Genomic DNA, 27,901 nt, shown 5'->3' on the forward strand with positions numbered 1-27,901 from the left:
ACCACTAGTCTAGATTTGCGATACCGCAAAATACCGTTGGGCACTTCTATTTCAAAAACTACCCCCATTATTCCTAAAATCCTTCAAGGGGGCTCACACTTTGGTTGAATAAAGCAGTGGAGGGCGCAGAAGGGTTAAATACTTGAATAAGAACAATTAATCTCTCACAACACACTTTAGCAGGTATTCCACAACCTAATCACCCTAAATATCAGCTAAGGTTTTCTCACATTCTAATTGAAAGACTTTAAATCAAATTGCAGTTTTAATCTATTTTTAATATCTGGAATGATTACTTGGATAAACATTACCTTTTGTAAAAAAGAACATTCCCTCCCTGAACACAAAATAACTCACGCAAGGAAGCAGAGGAACCTGAACCGTTAACGCTCTACCCCATTAAGTGGCCGGTCCCTAAGTTCGAACACAGAAGAGGAGGATTTGTATACCCCCCCTCCCCCGCCCCCCGCAGGCCCTGCTCCTACCAAAGCTAGCTCTTCTTTGCCAGCCAGTCAGGAGTAATAAGGATGTGCAAAGGGCCACTAAGATGACCTAAATCCTAATGATCCAGATGCCAGTGTGAAGCAAACCAAGGCTCTGTCAGCAGATCTGGGTTTGAATCCTATCACTGCCCTTAGCATATGAGCCATGCTGAGCAAAGCACTTAATTTCTATAATTTTACAATGGAGGCATGACCTCATCTGTAAAGTGGGGTTTCTGCTGATGATCTCAAACAGTTGTGGGCACTGAATGAGGTGGTACGTGTGAAGTGTCGGGCACACTGTGTCCTTGGTCTGGTTTACTGAGCAGCTGAGACAGGAGAGGGTTGGGTGAACTCCAGGACATGGTGTATACTCAGGGTACCTGTGAAAGCTTGTGCACTAATCACTTCCCTGCCCTGAAATCAGGCAGGGATTCTATTCCAAACAAGGGCACTTCACAGTTTCACGTGTCCCCTGATGCTTGGTAATTGCCCAGGGTAATTAACACTGATACCTTAGTAATCACCTGAGCTGTCCCCCACAATCTGGAGAATTTACACCATATGAAACGTAGGCCAGCTCGGGAAAGGCCCCACCTCAGAAACACAACACTTGACCTACCGTCTTGGGTAGGACAGTCACACGTCTTGCCGGGCACTCCGCCATGTACTTCCCACACGTGGGGGTAAAGTGCCACAAATGTTACAGAGCTATGCCATTAAATGCTAGCCAGAAAAGAGTAAGAACTGCTCTTTGCAGAGGTCATTGTGAGGTGGTGCTGTAACACTCTATTTGACGTCTCTCACCGGGAAGATTACAGGACTTTAACAAAATGGAGGACCAAGCAAAGAGCAGTATCTTCTGAGATCCGATCGTCACTGGATGCTCTCCCTGCTGACCCAGCATGTGAGGGTCTTTGGGGAACTGTTCTTGGTAAATGGTAAAAACAAACAAACAAACAAACAAAGGACCCAAATAAATAGAATGCAATTACACAAACCAGAACTTCCATGAACAGCCGTCTGTGGCAGATCTAGGTTAGGATACAATACTAGGCAGACTAAGGAAGGAGTAACCCTTGTACCCACCCCCACAGCTACTGGTTAAAAATGTCACTCAAGCAAATCACACCCGAAGTTAGCTAAAGTGGGTTGTCATTTTCTCTGCATAAGACATTTGAGTAGGTCAGGATGTAAGGTTGTGTGAGCTTCAGGCCACTGAAGAGTATCACAATCTGTTCTAAAGATTTTTTTTTTAAGATTTTATTTATTTATTTGACAGAGACAAAGCAAGAGAGGAAACACAAGCAGAGGGAGTGGGAGAGGGAGAAGCAGGCTTCCCTCAGAGCAGGGAGCCTGATGTGGGGCTCGATCCCAGGACCCTCGGATCAGGACCTGAGCCGAAAGCAGACACTTAACGACTGAGCCACCCAGGCGCCCCTGTTCTAGAGATTTCGTCTCTGTAACATTATCCTTAGTGAAATGGGAAAGAAAACTCTGAAACCCCAACTGTTACACATAGTTTAAGCCAGTGGTTCTCAACTGGGTGTTGGGGTGGGGGAGATTTTGCCCCCTTTCCACCCCCAGGGCCATTTGGCAATGTCTGGAGACAACTTGGGTTGTTCTATCTGGAGAGGCGCTCTGGCATCTAGTGGACAGAGGCCAGCAACGCTTCTAAACATCCCATAAAGCACAGCACAGTTTCCTAGAGCAAGGAATTATTTGGTTCCAAATGTCATTACCGCCAAGGTTGAAAAATCCCGCTCTAGGCCAAAATTAAAAATGATCACTGTGTGAGGCGCCCGGGTGGCTCAGTCAGTTAAGCATCTGAGTCTTGATCTCAGGGTTGTGAGTCCGAGCCCCACACTGGGCTCTACGCAGGGCATAGAGTCTACTTATTAAAAAAAAAAAAAGAAAAGAAAAAAAGATCACTGTCCAATGGTTATAAAATTTAAGAGATACAGTTGATACTATGGATTTAATTATACTTCAGGTCCTACTGTGTCCCTCCCTGTTTAAAAAAAATATGTATTATGAATGTATACACTAATCAACTCAAATAATCAAATGTTTTTCCTACCCTCTCATTATAATAAGAAACATCCAGAATATCACTCTTATGCTTGACTCATAACACCAGTAATTTAATGTGTTTTGGGTGTTCATTTCCTAAACTAGAAACTAATTCTACCATTAAGTGTCAAAACAGATTCTAAATCCTAGTCCTGGTGTATTTTAAGCTGATTTCTACAAATGCAGATCTGTCAGTCTCACTGGGACCTAGGGGATAACCTTTGCCGAGAATGGAGCCTGGGAATCTGCATTTTTAGCAAGCTTTCCCGGTGATTCTTATACATGCTCAAGTTTGACAACCACTGACAGACTTTGATTCTATGAGAAAAGAACTGCCAATCCCGAATTATTCTCACTGTAAGTTCAACAGCAACGATCAAAGAATTTATAAATACGGAAGCAGCAATATACAGCACTACGCCACAGTGGCCTTAGAGGGCCTACCCCAAACAGCAGCCCTTCCAAGTGGGGCCAGTCTAAGAAAGAAAGCCCGTGAGCACCATCATAAAATAATGATGTTATCAGAAGTATTTTGTCTTCCAAACTCCAGATCTCCCCAGTCAAGACTGTTAGGGATAAACATCCTCACCCTTCAAGGAAGTGGATGTTCTTAAGCATCTGGCTGCCACAGGTGCAGGTTTAAATACATGCTTTATATTTAGCATTAAATGACAATTAGTACATTAACTGTGAGAGGTTAATGGTCACAAACCTAAGAACAATAATTAGACTTTCCATATAAAAGAGAAATATTTTCCTTCTGAATCTTTCTGCAGACTGAGCACCAAGTATGATCTCAATGGAGAGTACAAATTCGGATAATAGCATGTCTCCAAGCAAACAAGAAAAAGGAGGGAAAAAATGCAAGGCAAAACGAAGGAAATGGAAAGTGTATTAAATATTTAGGGAGGGGGCTATAATAATAGTTGAGCTACTATATGTCAAGCACCTATCGTTTCCAGGCGTTTCAGAAACACTCTCTTACTCAATCCTCACCACTTCCATAAAAGTAGATGTTCTGCTGATAAAAAATACTGAGGACCACAGAGGTTAAGTAACTTGCTCAAATTCACAAAGCTGGTAAGCAGGAGATTCAGACTCAGGGAATCAAGCTTTACTTAGCATTCCACCCCTTACCCCAGCCCACCCCAATATCCACTAACATCCTGGTAGTGGTTTCTGGAAATTTCTTGTGAACATGTAACTCAGTAGTTGCAAATATTCTTTTTTAAAGATTTTATTTATTTGAGAGAATGAGAGAGAGAGAGCACATGAGAGGGGGGAGGGTCAGAGGGAGAAGCAGACTCCCTGCCCAGCAGGGAGCCCGATGCGGGACTCGATCCCGGGACTCCAGGATCATGACCTGAGCCGAAGGCAGTCGCTTAACCAACTGAGCCACCCAGGCAACCCCGCAAATATTTTTAATTGACATTTCAGAGTGCTGGGTGCCTTATTATTACAATGAAGTCTACGGTGCTATATGGCTTGTCTGTCTTAGAAAGTGAATGGAGTCAAATAAACATTCTAAAACCCTAAAGCATCATACAAATGTAAGGCGTGATGTTATTCATTAAAATTAATTTTATTTTAAGGATCTCTGGCAGATGGCAGCAGGATTTTGAGATACTTTGAAATAATTAGTGACACCCTAGGATACTGTGAAATCATGACGGAGGTTACACTAAATTGGCTCCTAATAGCCGCATATAATATAAATGATTTGGACAATAGGTAATGTCATTTTAACAATGATATTAGAGAGACTCAGAACCTCCTCCTCAGATGTGGACACTTCCCCGGGGCCTCTGATCTGGGCCTTTCGTCTCCTTCTTCACCTCCCATCCCTGTGGGCAATCTCAGCTACCGCAGGCCTCAGATCTCACCTCTGCATGTTGACCAAGCGCCAAGTTACATGCTCGCCCTTCATCCTTTCCCTCATTTCAGGACTCGAAATGTCCCTGACATCAGAGATGTCTCCCTGGCATTTCAAACTTAAAACCGTCAAAAATCCAACTCATTACCTATCCCACCTTTTCTTTGGTATAATTCTTCTCCTCTTCCTGTTTTTTTCCCCTCAAGTAATTTTATCAGTTATCACATCTGGAAATCTCAGAACCATCATCAGCTCTGCCTAATACATATAACTGGACCCTGGGTCCTCAAGGAGGCTCTCAAATGCACCCTCTTCTTCATTTGCTCCCACAAGTTCTCTTTAAAATCAGCACAAAACCAACCGACACCTCTCTTCTTTCAAATACTTCAAAGTCTAGAGAACAGTGTCCCATCTCCCTGGCATGGCTCTGCCTCATCTAGCTCCCACCACTCTAGCTTCACCTGCCATACAGAACTTGGCCACCGGCCTGCCACCCTCACCAGGCAACTTTCTCTTCTTTAAATATGTGGGCACCCTCAAGCCGCCGTACCTTCATCTGTTCTATTTCCTTTGCTTGCTCTACTATCATCACAGAGCATAGCTTCTGGACATACGGTCTCAGTTTCTGTATCAGAAAAAGAAACAAAGCTTACAGATCTATGATTTCCTCAGCTGCTCTATCAGCCTGTACATAACCCAACTCGGCACTTAACTATGTACTCATGATACCGGTTTGTCTGTGTTTACCCGGAGCCAGCATACTGCTTAAGGGCAGAGACCAAATCACATCATCCAGTACGCTTCCTAGCACGTAGTATAGCACGCAATATGTGATGTCTTTAAAAGTTTTGTGCAAAATGCATCACACAAGGGAATATTAATAATTGCACTTTCATATTATATACAGCATGCCAATTTCCAAAGGCTAGAAAAGTAAAACTTAGTTACCTCCCAAAGGTTTGTTCTTGGGTTGGTTACATGGTACACAGAACACATGTTACCACAAAAACAATGTTCAAGAGCAAGACTGCATTTAAAGCCCATTTTCTAAAATCTTATTTTAGTGACATTTTGGCTGAAACTTTTGCATATGTGGGGAAAAGGCAAGACAGAATGCTACAGAATTACTTTTTCTTAGTATTATAAAATGTATCTAAACAACAGCAAGACTTGGGGGGCATCATGGGTGGCTCAGTGGGTTAAGGGTGGGACTCTTGATTTCAGCTCAGGTCATGATCTCAGCCCCAAGGCAAGCTCTGCGCTGGGCGTGGAGCCTGCTTAAGATTATCCCTCTCCCGCTGCCCCTCCCCCGCCTTTGTCTCTCCCGCTCTTAAAAAAAAAAAAGAAAAAAAGAAAAAAGAACAGAGAGACTGGCTCATCAACCCTCCACAGAACGTCTACTCTGTGGCCTCCATCTGATTCCTATGGCTGGACAGGAAAAGGATCAGGAATAAAGAGAATGTGACCCAGCGGGGATAGAGCCCTGTGTGGGTGGGGTGGAAGTGGCCCTCTGCTGAAGGCTCTGGGGTTTGATGCCAGACGCTTGCCATCTTCCCCCAGTTTTCCCCATCCAAGGAAATCCGGAGTGGTGCAGCTGGGCGGGGTGAGCAAAGCCCCTGGGGGCAATTCAGTCAAGGAGCAGGCACGAGTGGAAAGCCTAAGCCAGTAGCACTTGGGGCGGCTGCAAAGGCAGGCTGGGACACGGGCAAACATGCCAGAAACCCCAATAAGTCATCATTCACTCCCAAAACTCCACTAATACATATTAAGAGAAAGGGATGGGCTACAGAAGGGAGAAACGGCACATGGAGATTACAGGAGTCAGACACGATGTAAATAGAGAGGCTGCTTCCGAATTCATAAGGTATACAAGACTGAACAAATTCCCTGGAAGTTTATTTTTGGAAGACAATAATAACCTCAAACTGGATGACATCATTTACTTCTCAAGAGTACTTAGAAAAACAATAACAAACACAGTTCTTTTCATTTTCCAATTATTTGGAGTTCAAACAAATGGGAGTTTACTCTATCAAAATTCAATATCCATATGTGAGTTTTCAGAAGAATGAGAGCTTCTTGATGATGTTTCTACATCTATAAATATGAATAATGCAGATTTTGGATTCTATCATATCAGATGACAAGATACAGCCTAAGCTTCAGCTCTCGCTAATTAAACGAATCAATTAAGAGACTACAGTTGCAACTGTGTAGCTGCTGTTCTATAGTAGCAATAACAACCCCACGGGGAGGTCTTTTACTACATTAAAATGCTGTCCTCCACAACTCCATCTGATATTATTAGAAACAGTTATTTGTGTCTTGCTGTCATATTAGCAGCAAAGGCAAATTATGGAAATATGCAGACCAGAATGGTCCCAGTATGAGATCAGGTTGGGTTTTCAGCCTCCAAGGGAACAATTGCTGAAATTCCAAAGTTCCCCAAAGTTCTTTAATGGAACTGATAAATCTATCAGCACAGCATCCATTTAGAAACTAGGTAAGGGTCACATATTTACATACTTTCCTGCTAAGTTGATACAATGCAACTAGATGAATTATCATATTAAGTTTACCCTCCTGAGTTAAACTGATGGAGTTCAAAATTGTTTTCGATGGTTGTCATTAATCGCTGTTACTTCGTAAACGCTTACTTTGAAATCTAATTGTGCTAGCGTATCAAGGGTCATATTAATAGCATTCTTAATGGTAAATCTTTGTAAAACATGTTTATTCTACTGATATTATCACTCAAGCTTTCAAGGATAATAAGAAATAAAGTATATTTATTATCAATAAAAACTTAATTTAAAATGTACAATTTGAGATTTAAATTAGCTTTAAGAACTTCAGCATGATTTGGTTTCATTAAGATCTCTGGCTAAGCTTCAGAAACATATAATTTGATAGTTCCTCAAGAGTCCTTGGGTAAATGCCAATAGTGCAGCTATAAAGAAGCTGTTTATTGTACTATCTAAGCTTATTTTTGCTTTGGGGCAATATGCATTGTTTTCACAAGAAAAAAAAACAGTCTTGGTGAGATACATTTGACTTGATATTATAATATTTAAAAAAATAATGGTACTTTAAAAATTAAACAATGATTACAAAACAAAACTTTGGAATAAAAATGGTAACTTCTGCATTAAAAGCAGTAAGAAAATATTCATCCTTATTGTAAAGCATAGTTCAAGTAAGTAATTCTGGTTTAAGTAGAACACTGGATGTCTTCCATTTCTTTGTGAACTTATACTACCTGATGTGCACAAACTCACAGCTTCTCCAAAAAACATGCACACAAAACAAAACTCAGAAGACTTACAATTTGAAATAGGCACATATATCTTGGAAAAATTCTGGGATATGTAGCTTACCAACTATATTGGTATCTATGGTGTATATTATGGATTATGTTTGTATCCCTCACCTAAGCTCTAACAACCCCCAATATAATGTTATACGGACGCGGGTCCTTCGGGAGGTAGTTAGGTTTAGATGAGGTCAAGAGAGTGGGGCCCTCACTTATAAAAGAGAAGAAAGAAGAACCCACTATATTGTACACCTGAAACTAATCTAACACTGTATGTTAATTAACTGGAATTAAAATGAAAACTTTTTTTTTTTTTTAAGATTTTATTTATTTATTTGACAGAGACAGACAGTGAGAGCAGGAACACAAGCAGGGGGAGTGGGAGAGGGAGAAACAGGCTTCCTGCTGAGCAGGGAGCCCGATGTGGGACTCGATCCCAGGACCCTGGGATCATGACCCGAGCCGAAGGCAGACGCTTAACGACTGAGCCACCCAGGCGCCCTAAAATGAAAACTTTAAAAAAATAAAAAAAGAGAAGAAAGACCAGCACTCTCTGCCGTGTGAGGATACAGCTATCAGGTGGGCACTTGCAAGCCCGGAAGAGGGCCCTCACCAGGACCCGAATCTGCTGGCACCTCGATCCTGAACTCATCAGCCTCCAGAACTGTTAGAAATAAATGTCTGCTGTTTAAACCACCCACTCTATGGTATTCTGTCACAGTGGTCTGAACTAAAACAGTCATCCTTAGCAGTTATGGCAATAACTGGATCACACAGTAAAGTGATTTGTTCTTAAGGCACTCTGATGGTGAACAGCTTCACTTGAAAGTCAGAGAGACCTGATTTTGCATCCTGTTTCTACCAACTGTTAGCACAGAACAGTCACTTAAACTGCCTAGGGCTCACTTTGTCTTCTGAAGATAGGCATACCCTTCACCGGTGTTCCTGCATGTTTGAGTATGATGTTAACAGGTAGAAAATCCTTGGGAAAATAAATGGCAGTACTCAGGTCAGGTATTAATAAGGAATGATGCTCTGTTTATAAAATATACTTTTAGGTAAATTACCTGAGTTAGTTTTCAACTCTTCATATATGTGAAATACGCTTTCATGCCTACCTATGTAGAGTGTGTACTGGGTTGAACGCTGCGATCCAAAAATTCATGCCCAGCTGATATTTCAGAATGTGACCTCATTTGTAAAGAGGGTCTTTGCAAATGTAATTAACTAAGAAGAGGTCTTACTATATAAGGGTGGGCCCTAAATCCAATGACTGGTGTGCTTAGGTTGCTGTGACTGAATATACACAGACCTGGGGAAGAAAACCATGTGAGGACAGAAGCAGAGACTGGAATGATGCAGCTACAAGCCAAGAAACAGCAAGTACTGCCCCAACCACCGGAAGCTGGGAGAGAGTGCCCCAACCACCGGAAGCTGGGGGAGAAGTGCCCCAACCACCGGAAGCTGGGGGAGAGGTGCCCCAACCACCGGAAGCTGGGAGAGAGGTGCCCCAACCACCGGAAGCTGGGGGAGAGGTGCCCCAACCACCGGAAGCTGGGGGAGAGGTGCCCCAACCACCGGAAGCTGGGAGAGAGGCATGAAACCGATTCCCTGGAGAGCCTCCAGAAGGAGCCAACCCTGCCCACTCCCTGATTTCAGATTTCTCATCTCCTAAACTCTTAGAACACAATTCTGTTGTTTGAAGCTACCCGGTTTGTGGCAATTTGTTGGAAACAAATACAGTCCTATATCCTACCTACTGGGATGGTAATGAAACTGATAGATACTAAAGGTTAAAATTTGTATGTACATTCAAGTCAAATATGCTCCTCTGAATCACAGAGGCACAAATTTCATCTCAGTGCCTTCTACTAATTCAGAGGAATTTGCTTTTCATTATATAAAAATACTACTTAACAATTTTTTAAAAGATTTCATTTATTTATTTGAGAGGGAGAGAGAGAGAGAGCATGAGCAGCGGGGAGGGGCTGGGGGAGAAGCAGGTTCCCTGCTGAGCAGGGAGCCTTACATGGGACTCGATCCCAGGACCCTGAGATCATGACCTGATGGGTGTTAGGATAAGCTAGGTTGTGCTTCAGAAGTAACATTGAAATCTCAGTCCACGGAAGGTCAGGGGGACAATTCCCAAGCTCCAACCTTCCCCAGGGACCCATGCTCTAGGGACTCAACAACCAGGCATGTAGTTCCCCAAGTGGACATGGTAGGGACCTAGAGAGCTCACACCTCCTCTTGGCTGTCCCTGACCAGAAGTGAAGACATCACTATAAGCAGACAATTCTCCATGGGTCTCTCATGCTTCTCTTCTACTTCTTGTGAGCAAAGCACTGACTGTCCTTTGTTCTAGACTATTTTTTCAAGGCTGTTTGCTATACAAAGACAGACAGTGTCTCCCTCGGAACAAAGGGAAGGCATGCTCACTGCCCATATAGAGGCTCGGGGTTCTGAACTAAACTCAGGTTCTTCTACTGTAACATAACCCACTGTGTGAGCAGGTGTCCTTCTGCCCTCTTCACACCACCCTGTGGGAAATGGAGCTCAGGGAAATGGTACAAAACTAATGATATTCTGGCTACTGCTATTGCTGTAATAAACCATCCTTCAGCTCTGACCCTGGAGTCTTGTCCCTTCTACCAGCATCCATGACTATAGCGGGTTAATCTGTCAGCTTCAAGTAGGGTAAAATCTCAGACCCTCCACAGTTCTTGATAGTCACTTCCATTCACAGCTCCTCGTCAGAACTAGTCATGTTGTCCGACCCAATCCTCCATGCCTTATCAAAAATGCAAATGACATAAAGAGACTAAACTCATGCATGTATACAGTCTCACTCCACAGAAAGATGGGCAGAAGGCTTGAAGAGGTACTTTACGGAGGAGCAGACTCAATGGTCAATAAACATAAATGGCCAATAAATGCAGAAAAATATGTTCTACTTCCTTAATGATCAGGATGTTAATTAAAACCACAATGGGGACACTACTGACACTGGCAAAAATGAACAAGTCTAATAATATCAGGTACTGGAGAATGTGGAACAAAGTGAATGCATTCACTACACACTCAATGCAGATCAACCCTAACGAAACGACAGCACAGATGCAATCAGGATATGTTTGCTCATGTGCATAAATGCTTAGAGCAGCATGGAATTAGAGAAAAGACACCAGAGACCACCCAGGGGGCCAGCAACAGTAGAGGTGGACCTCACAAACAGCACGGAGCCAAATAACCAAGTCATACACAATTACAGAATATAATCCCATGCATGTCAAGCTTAAAAGCATGCAAAGCTTAACTGCTTGATATTTAAGGATGCATTTACGTGGAAAAATTATAAAGAAAAGGAATGATAAAAGTTAGGAAGAAGTTCTCTGTGCAGGGGGGAGAAAGGATGTCTGATAGATAGGATGGAGAAAGAATACACAGTAAACCTCGGAGGTAATGATGACTTTTGTGTTTTTTTAGAAAACCTCTGGTGGGTATACAGGTCTTTGTTTTATCATTACTCTTTATAACTGACAAATATTTTATAAATGTTATTTTACACATATTACAAATATGTAAAGCATATTTACAACATTTTCTATAGCATATATATAACATTCTATAGCATATTTATAACATTTCTATATATAGCCAGCAAAATCTAATTTTAATAATGAGACTTATTTTATTGAGAAATAACAAAATGGTAGTTTTTTAAAGTTTGAAGTGTGTCAAAAACTAATTATTTTGAAGTCTGTACCTTCTCTGAATTGAAATAACATTTCTGAACTTTACTGATGCAACAGAAGTCCTTCTTAGTCTAAAATTAAATTCCTCTTTGAACACTGAATGTGATGTTTGACAATATTCAAAAGCCAACTTGTATGGAAAACTCTACAAGTATTCTCACAGAGTGTATTTGGGAAGTCTTACCTTTACCGTATGACCTGCTAGCGCTCTTCCTGACTGAAAGCTTTGGAAACTGAATCTCTTTAAAAAATTAGGATCAAAGCAGCACACACTAGCTAGAAATTACTCCGCACCTGTCCTAACAGAGTCCCGCTATCTCAAAACCTTTCCTTTCTCTCGATTATGGCTAATAGTACACACAGAAAAATGCCTTGTAACAAACCACAGTGGCCATCCCAACTGCTGTGATGCAGACTTCTAAAGTACTTGGAAGTGACTCTAGACAGTGACACTCCTTCTCTGTACAAACTGTATAAACGGTGTGGACAAATCTCTGGGATTTGTCAGCAAGTCACCTATGTTGGGGAGGGGGGCGGCATCAGCTCCATACACAGGTCGCGCGCGCGCGCGCGCGCGCGTGCGTGCGTGCGTGCGTGTGTGTGTGTGTGTGTGTGTGTGTGTGTTTCCTACCATATTTTAGGGGCCTGAGTGGATAAAAAGAAAAAGCAGAGAAATCGGAGCCCCCTTGTTTGCTCTGCCCACCAACTAGCTGTGAACCCCTGGGCAAAACGAGCTGTCTTTTCTGAGGAAGACGGACTCATTGCTAAGGCCCCTACGCTTTTCCTTTTCCCCGTTTGTTTCTGCATTTGTTTTCTTTTTCTTTTTTAAGTCTAATCCTTGGGTCCCGCGCTTGCCAATGTCATTAATTCACTCGACAAGCATTCACTGAGTGCCCCCGGGACCCAAGGCCCTGCTCTGGGTGCTGGGTGAGAACAGTGAACACAACGGGCAAGAGCCCTGTGCTCACGGACCTTAGGTCATTCAAGTGGGAAAGACGGACAATAAACAAGTTTGTTTGTTTGTTTTTAAGATTTTATTTATTTATTTATTTGAGAGAGAGAATGAGAGAGAGAGAGAGCATGAGAGGCGGGAGGGTCAGAGGGAGAAGCAGACTCCCCGCCAAGCAGGGAGCCCGATGTGGGACTCGATCCCGGGACTCCAGGATCATGACCTGAGCCGAAGGTGGTCGCTTAATCAACTGAGCCACTCAGGCGCCCAATAAACAAGTTTTAAAAAAGTAAAATATGTCAAACATGAAAGTATGTCAAATAGTGATAACTGCTGAAGAAAAAGAACAAAGCGGAGGAAAGGTGGTCAAACTTTTAAACGGTGTGACCAGGAAGCCGTCCCTGAGGCGGTGGCTGTTGTGTAAAGGCTTGAAGAAAGTGCGGGAAACTTCTGTGCAGGTGTCTGGGGGCAGACAGTCCTGGCAGAGGAGAGGCAGATGAGGAGCTCCTGAGGCATGGGCCCAACACGTCTGAAGAAAAGTAACAAGGCCAACTGACTTAGACTGACATTTTTAAAGGATCACGCTAACCATTAAATGAACAGTAGGCTAAGGAGCAGGAGCAGAGGTGGGAAGACAGGCTGCTGAGAGGAAGTAAGGAGAGCACAAGGTTTTAGCTGGCATAGCCATTTTCCAAGATAGGAAAAAACTGCGAGAGAAACGCTTTGTTCTGTTTGTGGGTTTTGCCTATCGAGAACTCAGTTTTCAATACATGAACCCAGTGAACTTGATTAGAATCCAAGGAGAGATGTAAGTGCAGACACGGAAGTACCCATGACTTACTGTTGCATGAAAAGATCTGTAATTCTATTTCTGGAAGAACACAGGCACGCCACGTTCTTTTGGGCTTCGCTTCATTGTGTGTTGCAGATACAGTGGGTTTTTTGTTGTTTTTTTTTTTTTACAGACTGAAAGTTTGTGGCAACCCTGCATCTATCGGCGCCATTTTTCCAACAGCATTTGCTCATTTCCTGTCTCTGTGTCACATTTTGGTAATTCTTACAGTATTTCAAACTTTTACATTATGACTGTATTTTATTATTACTGTATTATTGTGACCTGTGATCAGTGATTATAACTCACTGAAAGCTCAGATGATGATTAGCATTTTATAGCAATATAGTATTTTTATTTTTTTAATAGTTTACTTATTTATTTATTTTTGGTAATCTCTACACCCAAGGTGGAGCTCCAACTCACAACCCTGAAATCGAGTCACATGCTCTTCTGATTGAGCCAGCCAGGCGCCCCGAGCTATACAGTATTTTTAAATTAAGGTACGTGCGTTGTTTTTTAGACATAATGCTTTGCATACTTAAAAGACTACACTGTAGTGTAAACCTAACTTTTATATGCACTGGGAAACCAAAAAATTCATTTGATTCACTTTACTGCAACACAGGCTCTCTTGCCCTGGTCTGGAACCAAACCCACAATATCTCCAAGGTGTGCCCGCATGTCAATAATAATGTAAATGCCTCTAGGGGATGGGATGTGTATACTTCTGTGATGGTGAATTTTTATGTGTCAATCTGGCTAGGCCACAGTATCCAGATGTTTGGCCAAACATTATTCTAGATGTTTCTATAAAGGCATTTTTCAGACTAACATTTAAATCAGTAGAGCTTGGGTAAAGCAAATTACCCCCCATATAATCTGGGTGGGCATAATTCAATCAAATGAAGAAAAAGGACTGACCTCCCAAGCAAGAAGGAATACTGCAAGTACATGGTCTTTGGACTTGAACTCCAACTATTTCCTGGTCTACTGTGCAGATTTTGGACCCCCCACCCCCGTGCCCCAACACTCACACATCCTGCCGGTTCTCTTTCTTTGGAGAACCCTAATACAATTTCTTAGGACATGCACTGAAATAATATTTAAAATTTTAAATTAAAAAAAAAGCAAGGAATAACTTATTCATCAGAAAAACAAAAATAACTATAAATCTCAGGTGCAACACTTAAAATTTATGTGACATTAGTCAAGTGCCTATGCATATACTACCATATATACTGCAATACATAAACTTGACTGTGCCTTTATACATATGTAAACTGTAAGTGCACATATTAATGTGCTTCCTACCTCAATGGCTACAAATCACTACTCTTTTGATCCAAGCCACAGGCCTTTCCTCTGATATTCTCAATAAACTCACTGAGCAAACAGAAATACCCAATGTGAATTCACAATCTGAACAAGGTACCCAAAAAACACGAACAGACATTTCACAGATTTTAAATGATACCTAGTAAATGAATACATGGAGAAATGTTCATGACACAGAGAAATGCTAATTAAAACAATAAGCTACCTTATTGTTTGAGCATACCTCATTGGCATGATCATTATGATCATTACTTTTACATTAAAGGAAAAATAATAACTGTAAAGTAAATATCTTTTCACCAGATAAAGTTAAATAATTTTGAAAATTGTAACCACTACTAGTGAGAGTGCAAAGTAGTGTTCTAAAACGTGATGAAGGGCATTCAAAAGAGATATGAAGTAACTGGTAACATGTACTAAACCATAAAATTATTCATGGTTTTCATTCCACTTAGAATGAAATATATCTTATACATTTTTAAAAATATCCATGTTTGAAAATAATTCAAAACATCAAGAAAGCAAAACCCATGAAGTTGTTCACTAGAACACCATTCATAATGGCAAAAATGAGGGATAACTTAAATACCTAAAAACTGAGATTCATGGATAAGGAAATATGTCACATCTACTCATCAGAATGTTAAACACAGCTCCATTAAAATGATGCTGATAAATATTTTCTAGCAATATGGAAAATGATTAATAGGATCTTATGTGAAAAAAAAAATCAAGATACAAAACTATGACTCAGTTTCCTTAGAAATGTGTACTCAAAAGGACCTAATAGAGAAAGTTATAAGCAAAACCGACAGGAAAAAAAAAAAAAATCAAGGTCACTACGTTCAAAAGCATCTTAAATAATGTTTCTTATTTTTATTAAAAAAACAGGCAGAAAAAAAGCACTTAAAATATTCAACAAAGTGCAAATAATTAAAAAAATTATTTTCTAATAGGAAATCGCTAAAATTATTGTATCATGGAAACTTCTTGAGCACATTAAAGGCGGCATTTCTTATACAAACATATGTCATTTAATAACAAAACAAAACCATGATGAAGACAAGTTCAAATACATAGGCTAAAGCTAGTTGAACACTTTTTTCTCTGTTAAGTGAATATACAAAATAATAATCCTTTCATACTTACCACTGTACCAAGAAACTGAATGCTCATGTTTCCACCTGCTTCTCGAGAAAGACACTGGGAAAGGGAAAAAAAAAAAGTATAGAATAAATTCACATCCACACAAAAATGTGTACATGAATGTCCGTAGCAGCATTATTCCTAATAGCCAAATAACCTAAATGTCCACCAACTGGTACATGGATAAACAAAATATGATATATTCATATAATGGACTATTCGGCCATAAAAAGAATGCAGTACTGACACATGCAACAACAGAAGGCCGTCACAAAGGACCTCGTATTATATGATTCCATTGAACATGAAATGTCCAGAACGTGCAAATCCAGAGATAGGAAGTAGATTAGCACAGTTTGGCAGTTCTCCGCAGAAAACCCGCAACTGCTCTAGGGACTTCCTGGTCCTCACACTTCCTGGGCTAGTACAGGTTGCCTAAGAACACACCAAATGTCACAGCTTTTCATTAGCGTAGATTACTTTATACCACCTGTCAAGGAAAGGACTGAAAGAATTTTTTGATTCCCCAAGAAATTGGGGGGCGGGGGAGTGAAACTTGGAGCCTCATGGACCTGTCAACAATTAGGAATGAAAGTAATGAAGATACACATAAACTCTGGCTGTCCTACTGAAAAAAGAAACATGCTCCTAACTCTACAGCAGGGTGCCAAGAGGCAGAGATTGCCAAAAATGCTAAGTCTGGAACAGTAAGAAAGGGTAGCAGATTCTACAGATGCATTAGATGAAGTTGTCCAGGAAAGAGACGATGCCCTAAGGCTTCTTCAGACTGCTCAAGAAAAAGCTAGACCTCATGCTTGGGTAAGAGGCATCTTTGGAAGAATCATCTGGCACAAGTTCAAGAAGTGGCTATGCCTTGGTACCTAAGTAACAGATACAATAAGAAATGATTCTTTGCCAGGCCTCACGTGGGGCATTTTGTCAGATTGAGACTGGAGAAGTAAGCCCACATTAAAGCCAGTAAGTCTAGGGGGAAAAAGTAAGAAAAATTTCATACACAAACAATGAATCATGGAACACTACATCAAAAACTAATGATGTAATGTATGGTATTAACATAACAATAAAAATTTAAAAAAAAATAATTTAAAAAAAAGTAAGAAAAATTTCTTCAGAAAGAGTTTCCATGGGGCGCCTGGGTAGCTCAGTTGGTTAAGAAAGAGTTTCCACATCTTTCTGAAGCCCAGAAGTCAAGTCCTATCTAATAAGTTTGAACTCTTAACTTATATTTTATTCTTCTTGGATAACAGTCTATATACAAAAGTAAATATATGTTAAGTGGCTTCATAAAGAACTTGTGTTTTCAGCTGAATGACAACTGACTTACTGATTGGTCGAAGTGTTAATATGCCATGCTAATTCTGGGAGTGGTCGTGCTTTTACCAAACTTTGAAAAAAATCAGGTATAAAGCACAGATCAAATTCCTTTTAGAAAGAAAGGAAGCGGGGGAGGGAAGAGAGAAGGAAGAAGGGAGGAAGGAAAGGTGGCTGCCTGAGGGAGACAGCAGGGAGGAAATGGGAAATGACTGCTAATTAGTAAGGCTTGCTTTCTGCGTTGGTGAAAATGTTCTACAATTGTTTGTGGTGATGGTTGCACAACATCTGTGAAGAGACTAAAAACAGTGACTTGTGCACTTTGGGTGAACTGTGTGGTGTGTGAATTCTATCTCAATAAACCTGTCATAAAAAGTTAGCATTTGTTTAAAATAACAAGAGGACAACACAATGCTTCTACAACCAGAGAGCAGTGAAAATAGATATAACCTCTACGTTCCGCAAATATTTGTAAATAAAAAAGCTCAAAGTGAATACAATAGGATTTATGCATATCTTGTTTGAATTTCGGTTTGCTAGAAATGGATAACTAAATAGTTCACTAGAAGTAAATTATATTTTTTTTCCAGATAATTCTCACCTGTAAAATTGCTCTATTTATTCCTAGCTTATTCTTCAAAATTCTTTCTTTCCTGCGCTACTCAGAAAGGGCCTAACGGCCTCAAAGACTCCACAAAAAATAAAGCCTTTCTAACTAAGTAGCTATATGTTTTTTTTTTTTAAAGTTCCCAGGCGTAGCCCTGGGACAGGCAGGGCTGCCTGCCATGGACTATTACAGATACATCCTAATTGTATTCTTTTTAAGAAGTATAGGTTTACCAACCCCAATCTTTAAGATCACTCAAGTCCTAGAACCCAGAGCAAATCTCCAGAATTCAAGCTGAGTCCCTGGTTCCTTGATTGAGGGAAGTTAGATCAGTCAGAAGGAAAGTGGATTAATGCACCAGGACAACAAGATGGTTACCCCACCCGCAAGTACTGCCCCAGTGACTCAACACAAGAGTAGTCTGACCAGCACACTCAACGTGGTGTGCTACAGTGCAGAAGACTCAAAATCAGTATTTTTATCCATTAACTTCACTTCTAAGAATTTATCCTAAGGGAAAAAGTCATGAGTAGGCAAAACGTTAATAACAACAACAACCAAAAACAAAAGAAGCCCACAGCTACAAAAATGACATCACAGTGCAGTTTACAGAATCTAAAACCTTCCAAGCAACCTAAATGATGAATAAAAAAAAAAAAGGTTAAATAAATTATGGTATAATCCATGCAGCCATTAAAAAATCTGAGACATGAAAAAATGTTCACAGTATTATTTCTAAGTGCAAAAAAAAAAAAAAAAAGAACAAAACAATGTTTGGAATATATCATGATAAAAACTTGTATATGTTAAAGATAAAATTCTAGCACAGATAATGCACATAGAACAGTTAACTACTATTTCTGGGTGGAAGATATTAGTTGGCCTAATTCTTTTTGGCTCACCTATTATCCCTATTCTTCCAAATGGACATATAGAACTTAATAAAGGCAAAAAGAGAAACAGTACAGAATGGAACAAAATCAATTATTTCCCTCGACGTCCTAAGGGATTAAGAACTGAGTCCTGAATCCTGGGTTCTGACACTGGCACTTCTACGTTGGTCATCCATCCATCCATCTATCCATCCATCTGTTCATCAACTATATTGAATTGAACACTGCCAGCTGAATTAAACTTCACCCTCTAGGTGACTGAACGAAAGAAGAAAATTCTACAAAAATTATAGGGGCATCTGGTTGGCTTAGTCAGTAGAGCATGCGACTCTTATCTCGGGGTTGTGAGTTCGAGCCCCACACTGGGTGTAGAGATTACATTAAAAAAATAAATAAATAAATAAATAAAATTATAATTCGATATGATAAACCCATAGTACAAAATGTACAAAGTATTAACAGATAAGAGGCCAGACCAGCTAAATGCCCAGAAAGGTTAAGGAAGACTTGAAGATACACAGTAGAGCTGGGTACTAAAAAATGAGCAGACACTCTCTAAAAGGGAAATAAATGAACCACTTTTGGTCAGATGGGACAGTGTATGCAAATTTCAGATAAAGAAAATGCACGTGAGTTTAAGGCGTGGTGAATTGTCCCATATGGTCAGAGATAGGTTTGGTTAATGGAGTGAAGGGGCAAGAAAGGAAAACAGAGAAGGAATTACAGAGCCAAGTCCCATCTTGCACAGATTTCACACTTAACCAAGTTCTTATATTTAAAAACTGTGGAGTAACATGGTTGTTTTAGAAAGATTGATGGTCTGATGTAAGGTTCAGGATACACAGGAATCGGGGAGGAGGTGGGCTGGGAGACCAAGGAAAATGCAGCAAGGTAGCATTCACTCAGGTAGGAGGCTCAAAGGCTAGATAGAGGTGAACCCAAAAGTAGAACTAAGCCTGTTTCATTCACAGAAACGTAGAATTTGGAGAGCAAATGGATCTCAAAATCTACATTTTGTTTTACTTGTGAGGAAAATAAAGATACAGGGATATAAAAATAATCTGCCTGCATTGCAAATGAAGAATAAGAATCCCAACCTAGGGACACCTGGGTGGCTCAGTCATTGAGCATCTGCCTTCGGCTCAGGTCATGATTCCAGGGTCCTGGGATCAAGCCCCGCATAGGGCTCCCTGCTCCGCGGGAAGCCAGCTTCTCCCTCTCCCACTCCCCTTGCTTGTGTTGCCTCTCTCGCTGTGTCTCTCTCTGTTAAATAAATAAAATCTTCAAAAAAAAAGAATCCCAACCCAAGCAGTTGTGCAGGGTTGGGATATCTCTACTGTGCAGGATGGAATATCTCTACAATTTCAGACCAGATCATCACTTAGATGGTGAGTTCTTTAAGAACAAGGACCATTTCTTACACTTCTTCCTTAATCCCAACAGCATGCAAGTGAGTGCCACAGCAATGGAAACGAAAAATCAATCTTCACCAAGAATTCTAAGTTTTTCCATACTATGAAAGACAAGAGTGATCTACATATCTCTCAGTCTTCGACTGTTTAGCCAAAGTTTTAGCTGGGCAGAGTCAGAGGTGTGTAATCAAGAAATCAGGGAAAGGAGTGCTGTAGAATGATGTAGATTGAGGACAGGCAGTCCAATGATACGCTGACTTCCACACTGCTGAGATTTTGAGTAGTGAGGAAAATACTCAGTGAAAGCATTGCCATTACTCCAAACCCAGGACTCAACCCAGCAGCTGTTAAATCTTCCTTCCTCAGAAGCCTGAGGCAGAGATCCAGAATCCAATCCATATTTACCAGAACAGAATGAGCACAATTAATCACCTCTGTCATGCAGTAACAGACTTAATCCTAATAGCTATTCAGAATGAGAAATTTTGATTGAAAAGTGTGGCTGTTGGATTCTGGGAAGATGGCAGTGGTGGCATGGTTTCTGAATCTTCCGCAGAAACGCTGAAGAGGCCCAGAGACAACAAACATCCCTAGCACCCCAAATGTTGTCTACAAATACCACTTCCCACTCCAAGAAATCAAGGTTTCTCGGCAGAATGGCTGATCCCGAGTTTGGGGCAGAAATGAGGCTGCTCTATCTTGTCACATCAGAAAGTAAGGAGCTATCAAAGATTGGGGCCATGTGAGAAAGACTCAGGACTGAAAACATTCCCTGGCCAGAGCTGATGAAGTCTGACCGACAATAAGGATTGTAACTGCAGTGGATTAATGCAGACCAGGTATGTTTGAACCCATGAGTTCAAAGTGGATACCAGAAACAAAAACAAAACACCCTAATTTAGTCACTTTTGGAGAATCATAGGGAACCAACTCTCTAGGAACTGGAAAAATCAAGGGAAAGGATCCAGCATTTATCTTTTCTATGAAAACTGTTGTCCCAGGGCGCCTGGGTGGCTCAGTCGGTTAAGCGACTGCCTTCGGCTCAGGTCATGATCCTGGAGTCCCGGGATCGAGTCCCGCATCGGGCTTCCTGCTCAGCAGGGAGTCTGCTTCTCCCTCTGACCCTCTTCCCTCTCGTGCTTTCTATCTCTCATTCTCTCTCTCTCTCAAATAAATAAATAAAATCTTTAAAAAAAAAATTAAAAAAAAGAAAACTGTTGTCCTGGATAACCCAAGAAGCAGTTGAGATAGAGTTTCTCTTTAAAGAATTAGTCCTGGTAATAAATGAATAAAAATGACAATATTGGAACATCATCATTTTGTAAACCTTGATGAATTTATTGACCAAAGCTTGAATATCAACGGAGTGGTGACCAGACAGTATGTGTGTCTCTTACAGAGGCACACCACACCATTTTATGACTCAGTCTTGCCAAAGATAATGGCACCCAAATCTGATTACATCTCTAGATACAAAGATCAATTTATAGAAAACAAAGGAGGAAGGACATGTTAAGCCTCACCACTGGGATGCAATCAGCTCAGTTCTGGCAGTGAAAAACTGTACAAGACAAAGAATCCCTTTCCTTCAACAAATAAAATGGAAGGATAAAAAAAAAAAAATTCTACAGCCATTTCCCTCCAGCTACAGTCCCCTTTGTCCTTTACAGCCAGACTCCTTAAAAAATTGGCTCTCTTCATGGTCTGTACATTGTCCCTTTCCATTCTCCTTTGAACCTGTTCCCACGTGTTTTCCCCGCACCGTTTGTCTGTAGGCCTTCCCATCAAGATCACCTACGGTTTCCTTACCTATCAGTTGGCTTTGTCCTCATCTTATCCAGCAATGCTAGAACTGTTGATGATTCTCTTTCCCAAACACAGTTCTTGCACTGATTTCAAGGATATCCATGCCCCTGGTTTTAGTCCTACCTCCCTGGCAGTTCTTTCTTAGCCTTCTTCGTCTCTTCATTCAATTTCTACCTGGGGGAGAGCCCCAGCCCAGCCCCAGCTCTCTTCTCTTCTCCAGCTACTTTCTTCCCCTGTGTCACCTCATCCACATCCATGCTTCCCCCCAATGCAATGCCCATCTTAAAATAAATCAGCTTCATTGAAGCATACCTTACGTACAAAAGAATGCATTCCATTTAAAGTATAGAATTCAATGACTTTCGACAACTTTAAAAAACCACCATCACAATCAACATACAGAACATTTCCACCACCTCCAATATGTTCTTCCTGCCCTTTCACAGTCCAATCTTGGTCCCTGCCCTCAGGCAACCACTGATCTGCTGTCTAATAAACGAGTTCATTTTATTCATCAAATGGACATTGTTTCCGCACCTTTTAAGAAAATTTTGCATTAAAATTCCTGAATATCTTTGCCAATAATCAACTGACCCCCTCTATCTGCATCCACTTCTACACTTCATTCTGTCCCAAATATCCACCTACCAACACCACACTGTCCTGATGCTGTTTCAGTCTTTTTTTTTTTTTTTTTTTTAGAGAGATCTCATTTATTTGACAGAGAGAGACACGGCGAGAGAGGGAACACAAGCAGGGGGAGTGGGGGAGGGAGGAGCAGGCTTCCCGCCGAGCAGGGAGCCCGATGCGGGGCTCCATCCCAGGACCCTGGGATCATGACCTGAGCCGAAGGCAGACGCTTAACGACTGAGCCACCCAGGCACCCCTAAATAACTAAATTTTTATAAATAAGTAAGCAAGCAAAAAAACCACAAATAAATACATAAATTTCATCTTCTTGTTAAGTCGTAGTCTCTATACATTCTGGATTTTAACCCCTTAGCAGATATAGGATTTGCAAATATTTTCTCCCATTCACTCTGTTGTTTGTGTCCTTTGATGCACTGACATTTTTAAGTTTGAGGTAGTCCTATTTGTCTGTGTTTGCTTTTGTTGCCTATGACTTCGGTGTTATAACCAAGAAATCATTCTTAAGTCCAGCGTTATGAAGCTTTTGGCCTCCATCTTCTTCTAGGAGTTTCATGGTTTTAGGTGTAACATTTAAGTCTTTAATCCATTTGAGTTAATTTTTATGTATGGTGTAAGATCCTTTTGTAAGTGGCAGATTCATGCTTTGAGAGAAAATCTACAGGCTTATGACTATGGGATTTATGTTTTTAATTCCCTTTTGTCCTAAGAGTTCAAGACTCACAGAGTCAATCTGGACCTCAATACTTGGATATCTAATGTACATGTTAAACCTACCAAGTCCAAACAGAATTATTGATTTGCCTCCCCAAACCCGCTCCTCCCCTACTTCCTATCTCAGTAAACACTGCCATCCTTCACTCAGTTGCTTACCCTTCATTCTCTAACTTCCTTCACCTGGTATCTGATCTGTCTTTTTTTTTTTTTTTTTTTAAGATTTTATTTATTTATTTGAGAGAGACCACAGAGGGAGCAGGAGAGGGAAAAGCAGGCTCCCTGCTGAGCAAGGAGCCCAACACGGGGCTCGATCCCAGGACCCTGGGATCACAACCTGAGCTGAAGGCAGACGCTTAACCTACGGAGCCACCCAGGCGCCCCGCTAATTCACCTTTGACAATACCTTTTCCCACAAACAGGTACTCCTAAATACTGATGACAATCCACAAGCATAGGACTCTACTTAAGCATATTCATTGCTTGGAAGGCATTTACAGAATTTTGTTAGATTCCTCTCCTGATATTTGCCTTTAGCCTAACCTTACATTTCAGTCTGATCACTTCCAATTTTAGGCTAGGTGGAAGATCTTCAACTGTACAGTGAAATGGATTTTAAAATATGGGTATTTCCCTTGCTCTTGCATTGAGGTTTGAAAAATGCTGTTGAAACTGTAGTTCACTTCTTGTTTTAATCTTTTGACAGCCTGGGGAAGTGTAAAAAGCAGCTTGACATTAGTTGTGATTCAAACATTAATTGTCAAAATGATATTACCACAGTATAATTTTTGCATGTAACTACTGTTTTGTCTTGCAATTTTAGGTTGAATTCATTAACAAACATCAAATCTGCAGCATAAGCTAATTTTCAAAGCCCTCTGATGTTTGGTAACAGTGGCTGAGGGTGCTTCTTCTTGTTCGGAAAAATTTAAATCTTGGTTCTGAGCTCAAAAACATCACAATAAACTTTACCACTGCTAAGCCACTGAATTGCTGTGTGATCGGGAAATCGGGGAATTAAGGTTCTACTTAACAAAAATTCCAAAAGCAGTCATAGCAAATAAAAAACAAATAAATGTGGCTATATTCCGGTAAAACTCTATTTATGGACGCTGAAGTCTAAATCTCACATACTTTCCATGTGTCATGAAGCACTCTTCTTCTTTTAATTTAAATGGAATAACCGCTCAACTTGGGAGCCACCCAGAAACAGGCCTCGGGCTGGATTTGGCCGACTCCGGTCTCAGCCATCAGCAATCTCCACCTGGAGGACTATAGTGATCATACAGACGGTTCCCTTAATTCCACTACTGGTCCCCTGTGGTCCATCCTCCTCACAGCAGTGATTTTAAACCACATCCTATCACTCTTCTATTCAAAACCCTTCAAAAGCTTCACAGTGGGAACTGAATAAAACCCAAACTTTTTGGCCTACAAAGACCCTCTACAATCTAGTCCCTGCCTATCTTCTTCCACTCTCCTAAGCTCGACTCAAGATGCTGGTCTTCCCTCAGGCCTCTGCACAAACCACGCTTGTTCCTGTCTCTGAGCCTCTGCACTTGCCATTCCTGCAACTTGGGACTTTCACCCCCTAAATTTTTACGTGGCTGCCCTCTTCTCCTCATAGGTCTCAACTCAGTGTAAGCTATTCAAGAAACAACTTTCTAGCCACCCTAGCTAAAGCTACCTCCTTTAGGTACTTTCTATGAATTATCCTGTCTTATAGCCTTTATCGACCTTCTTAGTACTCAAATTACCTCATTTATATAGTGTTTACATGTTTGGTATCTACATCCCCCTTGTAAAGGTTGCACATGTTGGGGGGTGGATAGGAGGAGGGGGAGAGGGGGAGAGAGGAAGAGGGAGAGAGAGAGAGAGAGAAAGAGAATTGCCCAAACCTGACATATAGCTCAGCAATAAGGACTGATACAAGAAAAAAGAGGGAAATAAAATTTCATTCAAACTGGAATTTACCTCAATACAAAAACCAGGAATATACAATTTTCCCACAGTTTATGATTAAGACAATTAGGTTTTTAGAATTCACAAAGAACAAAGTATCAGAGCTTACAAAGAGTCTGAGACATGCCAAAACAAATATGAACTGACCATTTGATAAGCTAATAACAGAAAGTAAAATGTTAAAAATTAAGACTTTTATTTTCACAAACCATATCCCATCCTTACTCAAATATTTTCTCCAAGTGTTTTTTTACCCCTTTCCCTATTTTTTTTTTTAAAGATTTTATTTATTTGACAGAGAGAGAGACACAGCGAGAGATGGAGCACAAGCAGGGGGAGTGGGAGAGGGAGAAGCAGGCTTCCCGCTGAGCAAGGAGCCCGATGCGGGGCTCCATCCCAGGACCCCGGGACCATGACCTGAGCCAAAGGCAAACGCTTAACTACTGAGCCACCCAGGCGCCCCGCCCCTTTTCCTATTATAAGTGGCACTTCAGAGCTAGTTAAAAAACTTCTTTCTGTTCTTATTTTGATACTCTGCTCCAACATTTACAAAATCTACACCGTTTTTTCCTTTAAAGAAAAGCATATTCAAGAAGTAAGACTTTGATTATTGAAATGACTTCAAGATTTGTGAGAATCAAATTCATACAAAATTAGCAAAGGCTGGTCACTCAACAAAAGCAAAACATCCACAAAATAATAAATGCTCAAAAAATATCTTTCTGGTATAATGAAATCAGAGGCAATTTCACCTTTAAAAGTAATCTCACTGAACAGTAAGAGGAAGAAATAGTAATTGTTTTCTTTTTCCCCTCACTGATTTGCAGCACGATAACGTGGTAAAGGCCATTACTACGGGATCTGTCTTATCACTCTCCACTGCAGCTGCCTGCATTCTTTTCCACATTTACCATAATCGGTGTTTATACTATTCAAAATTCTCTCCTTCTGGCAGCTACTAAAATATCATCTTCTAGTAAACAGATAGTAGAGGAGAAAAAAATACATGGGGGGAGAAGCAGGGGGGAGACACAGAATGACATTTTCCCATTATAGTAAATTTTTAAAAGCAACTCCAAATCATAAAACCAATGCCGCTCGAGACGAGAAAACTGCTAAGCTTCTGGGACTCCATTACAAAAGCAGGTAGAGGTGTCAAAATTAATATTTTAAATTACAGTTGTAAATACATCCCAGCTGTTAAATTGTGATTAAAATTTTCGAATCATAGTGAAAGGAGTTATTTCTGTTCTCCTGGTGGGCTTGTTTCTTAGATGTGTAACTGTAATTGATGTTTTCAGGAATGTGAAAAGGAGATGGTTAATAATTACTCTCTCACTTCCTACTTCTTTGGAAAAAAATACCAACCTCCACTTACGAAGTTATATATTTATATATCCTATACGTCCTAAATAGATGGTTTCATATTACATTTGATAACTCTAGAGTAATCACATGCACATAGTACCAAATAACAGCTAATTACTTCTAAGGGGAAGGGGAGACACAGCTGAAAAACATGGAAAACATTTATTTTGGGACTAAAAACAGAAGACGATCACTTCCAAATCCACATTTTTTGTTTTTTTTTTTTTGTTTTTTTTGGTACTGCCAAAGTATAAGCAAACACATAAGCCACTTCATTTAATTAAAATATTATTAAAATATTTACTTCAACATCTATATATGTTTATTAGGATTATAACAAAAGTTTGTTCTCAGAGGTTGTGAGAGTAACTTTCATCTAAAAAACTAAAAAAGAAAGCAGCTTCCTTTTAACTTCCCTTACTCAAGAGGTATGAGAATCAATTCATTTTCTTCAAAAAAAGAAAAGTTTAAAATTTAAAATCTATTCAAATTCTGTGTAGACAAGCATTTGCGAACATATCAGTTATTCAATCTGCAAACACAATTACAGCTCTTGTATCATATTCACGTACTTATATATAATATTCTATATTACACAAGCCTACTGAGCATTTTAAGTTATCATGTTATGTAATCTATTTAACACTGCAATCAGTTCACAAATAATCCATTTAATCTGGCATTCTGTAGTAAATAACATGACATTCATGTGACACTACTCCAAATGTGTTTGCTTTAACATAGAAAATTAGTTCCACTTAGCTGAGTATCAATAACCTATTCAATGTAGAACGCACTAGCACTGCGGTCAGCTTTGTACTGTTATTTATCATAAATTTATCTTCTCTTGAAAATATTTAAGCAAGAATATGAGAAATAAAAAGAAAAAAAGCCTTCAAAGGTAAATCATGAAGAGCTTCACATCACACAAATGCAGAGATTGTTAGACCTTAGCAGGATCTCAAGATATTTTCAAAAGTATTTAGCTACTCTTCAGGCCTGCAGACAACCTGCTGTGAGCAGGTGGATAGAAGAAATCATGCCACACAAAGAAAAAGGCCAATAGCAGTTAGTCGGCAGCTCTGCTTGCAAATGTTCAAACAACGTGACGATGCAAAATGAAAATCTGGTACGTAAAATGCTAGCAAGAAACAACACATTAAATCCCAGCAGACAAATTACACTGTAAGAAATGGAAGACTATTTGAGTTGTTCAAAGTAAAACTGAAGAGCCTCTTTCAAGGTTAAAAAGAATGTTTCACAGGAATATAGTCACAGAAATTTTAAAAAAAAAAAATTCTATTTGACCAGCATGTTCCAAGCTACAAAGGTACAAGGGTGTACGAAGACAATACAGTGAGCTCTACATGTACAGAACACAGGAAATCTTTTGTTCCA

The 27,901-nt window shown here is 40.3% G+C and overlaps 1 protein-coding gene and 1 pseudogene across 5 annotated transcripts in view; one reads left to right on the forward strand and one right to left on the reverse strand.

Moving 5' to 3' along the window:
- PCCA (propionyl-CoA carboxylase subunit alpha) overlaps nucleotides 1-27,901 on the reverse strand; it is a 394,205-nt gene that overhangs the window by 55,436 nt on the left and 310,868 nt on the right. For 4 of the 5 annotated variants that reach the window (XM_027588123.2, XM_035726503.1, XM_035726504.1 and 1 more), the window contains one exon: nucleotides 15,765-15,818. The exons of the other annotated variant lie outside the window; for it this stretch is intronic. In XM_027588123.2, coding sequence (XP_027443924.1) covers nucleotides 15,765-15,818 — 54 coding nt within the window. The remainder of the gene's footprint in view (nucleotides 1-15,764; nucleotides 15,819-27,901) is intronic. 5 annotated transcript variants of the gene reach the window in all.
- Nucleotides 16,011-16,984, forward strand: LOC113919569 (annotated as a pseudogene).

Source organism: Zalophus californianus, chromosome 3 (genome assembly GCF_009762305.2).
Source record: "Zalophus californianus isolate mZalCal1 chromosome 3, mZalCal1.pri.v2, whole genome shotgun sequence".
Taxonomy (NCBI): Eukaryota; Metazoa; Chordata; class Mammalia; order Carnivora; family Otariidae; genus Zalophus; species Zalophus californianus.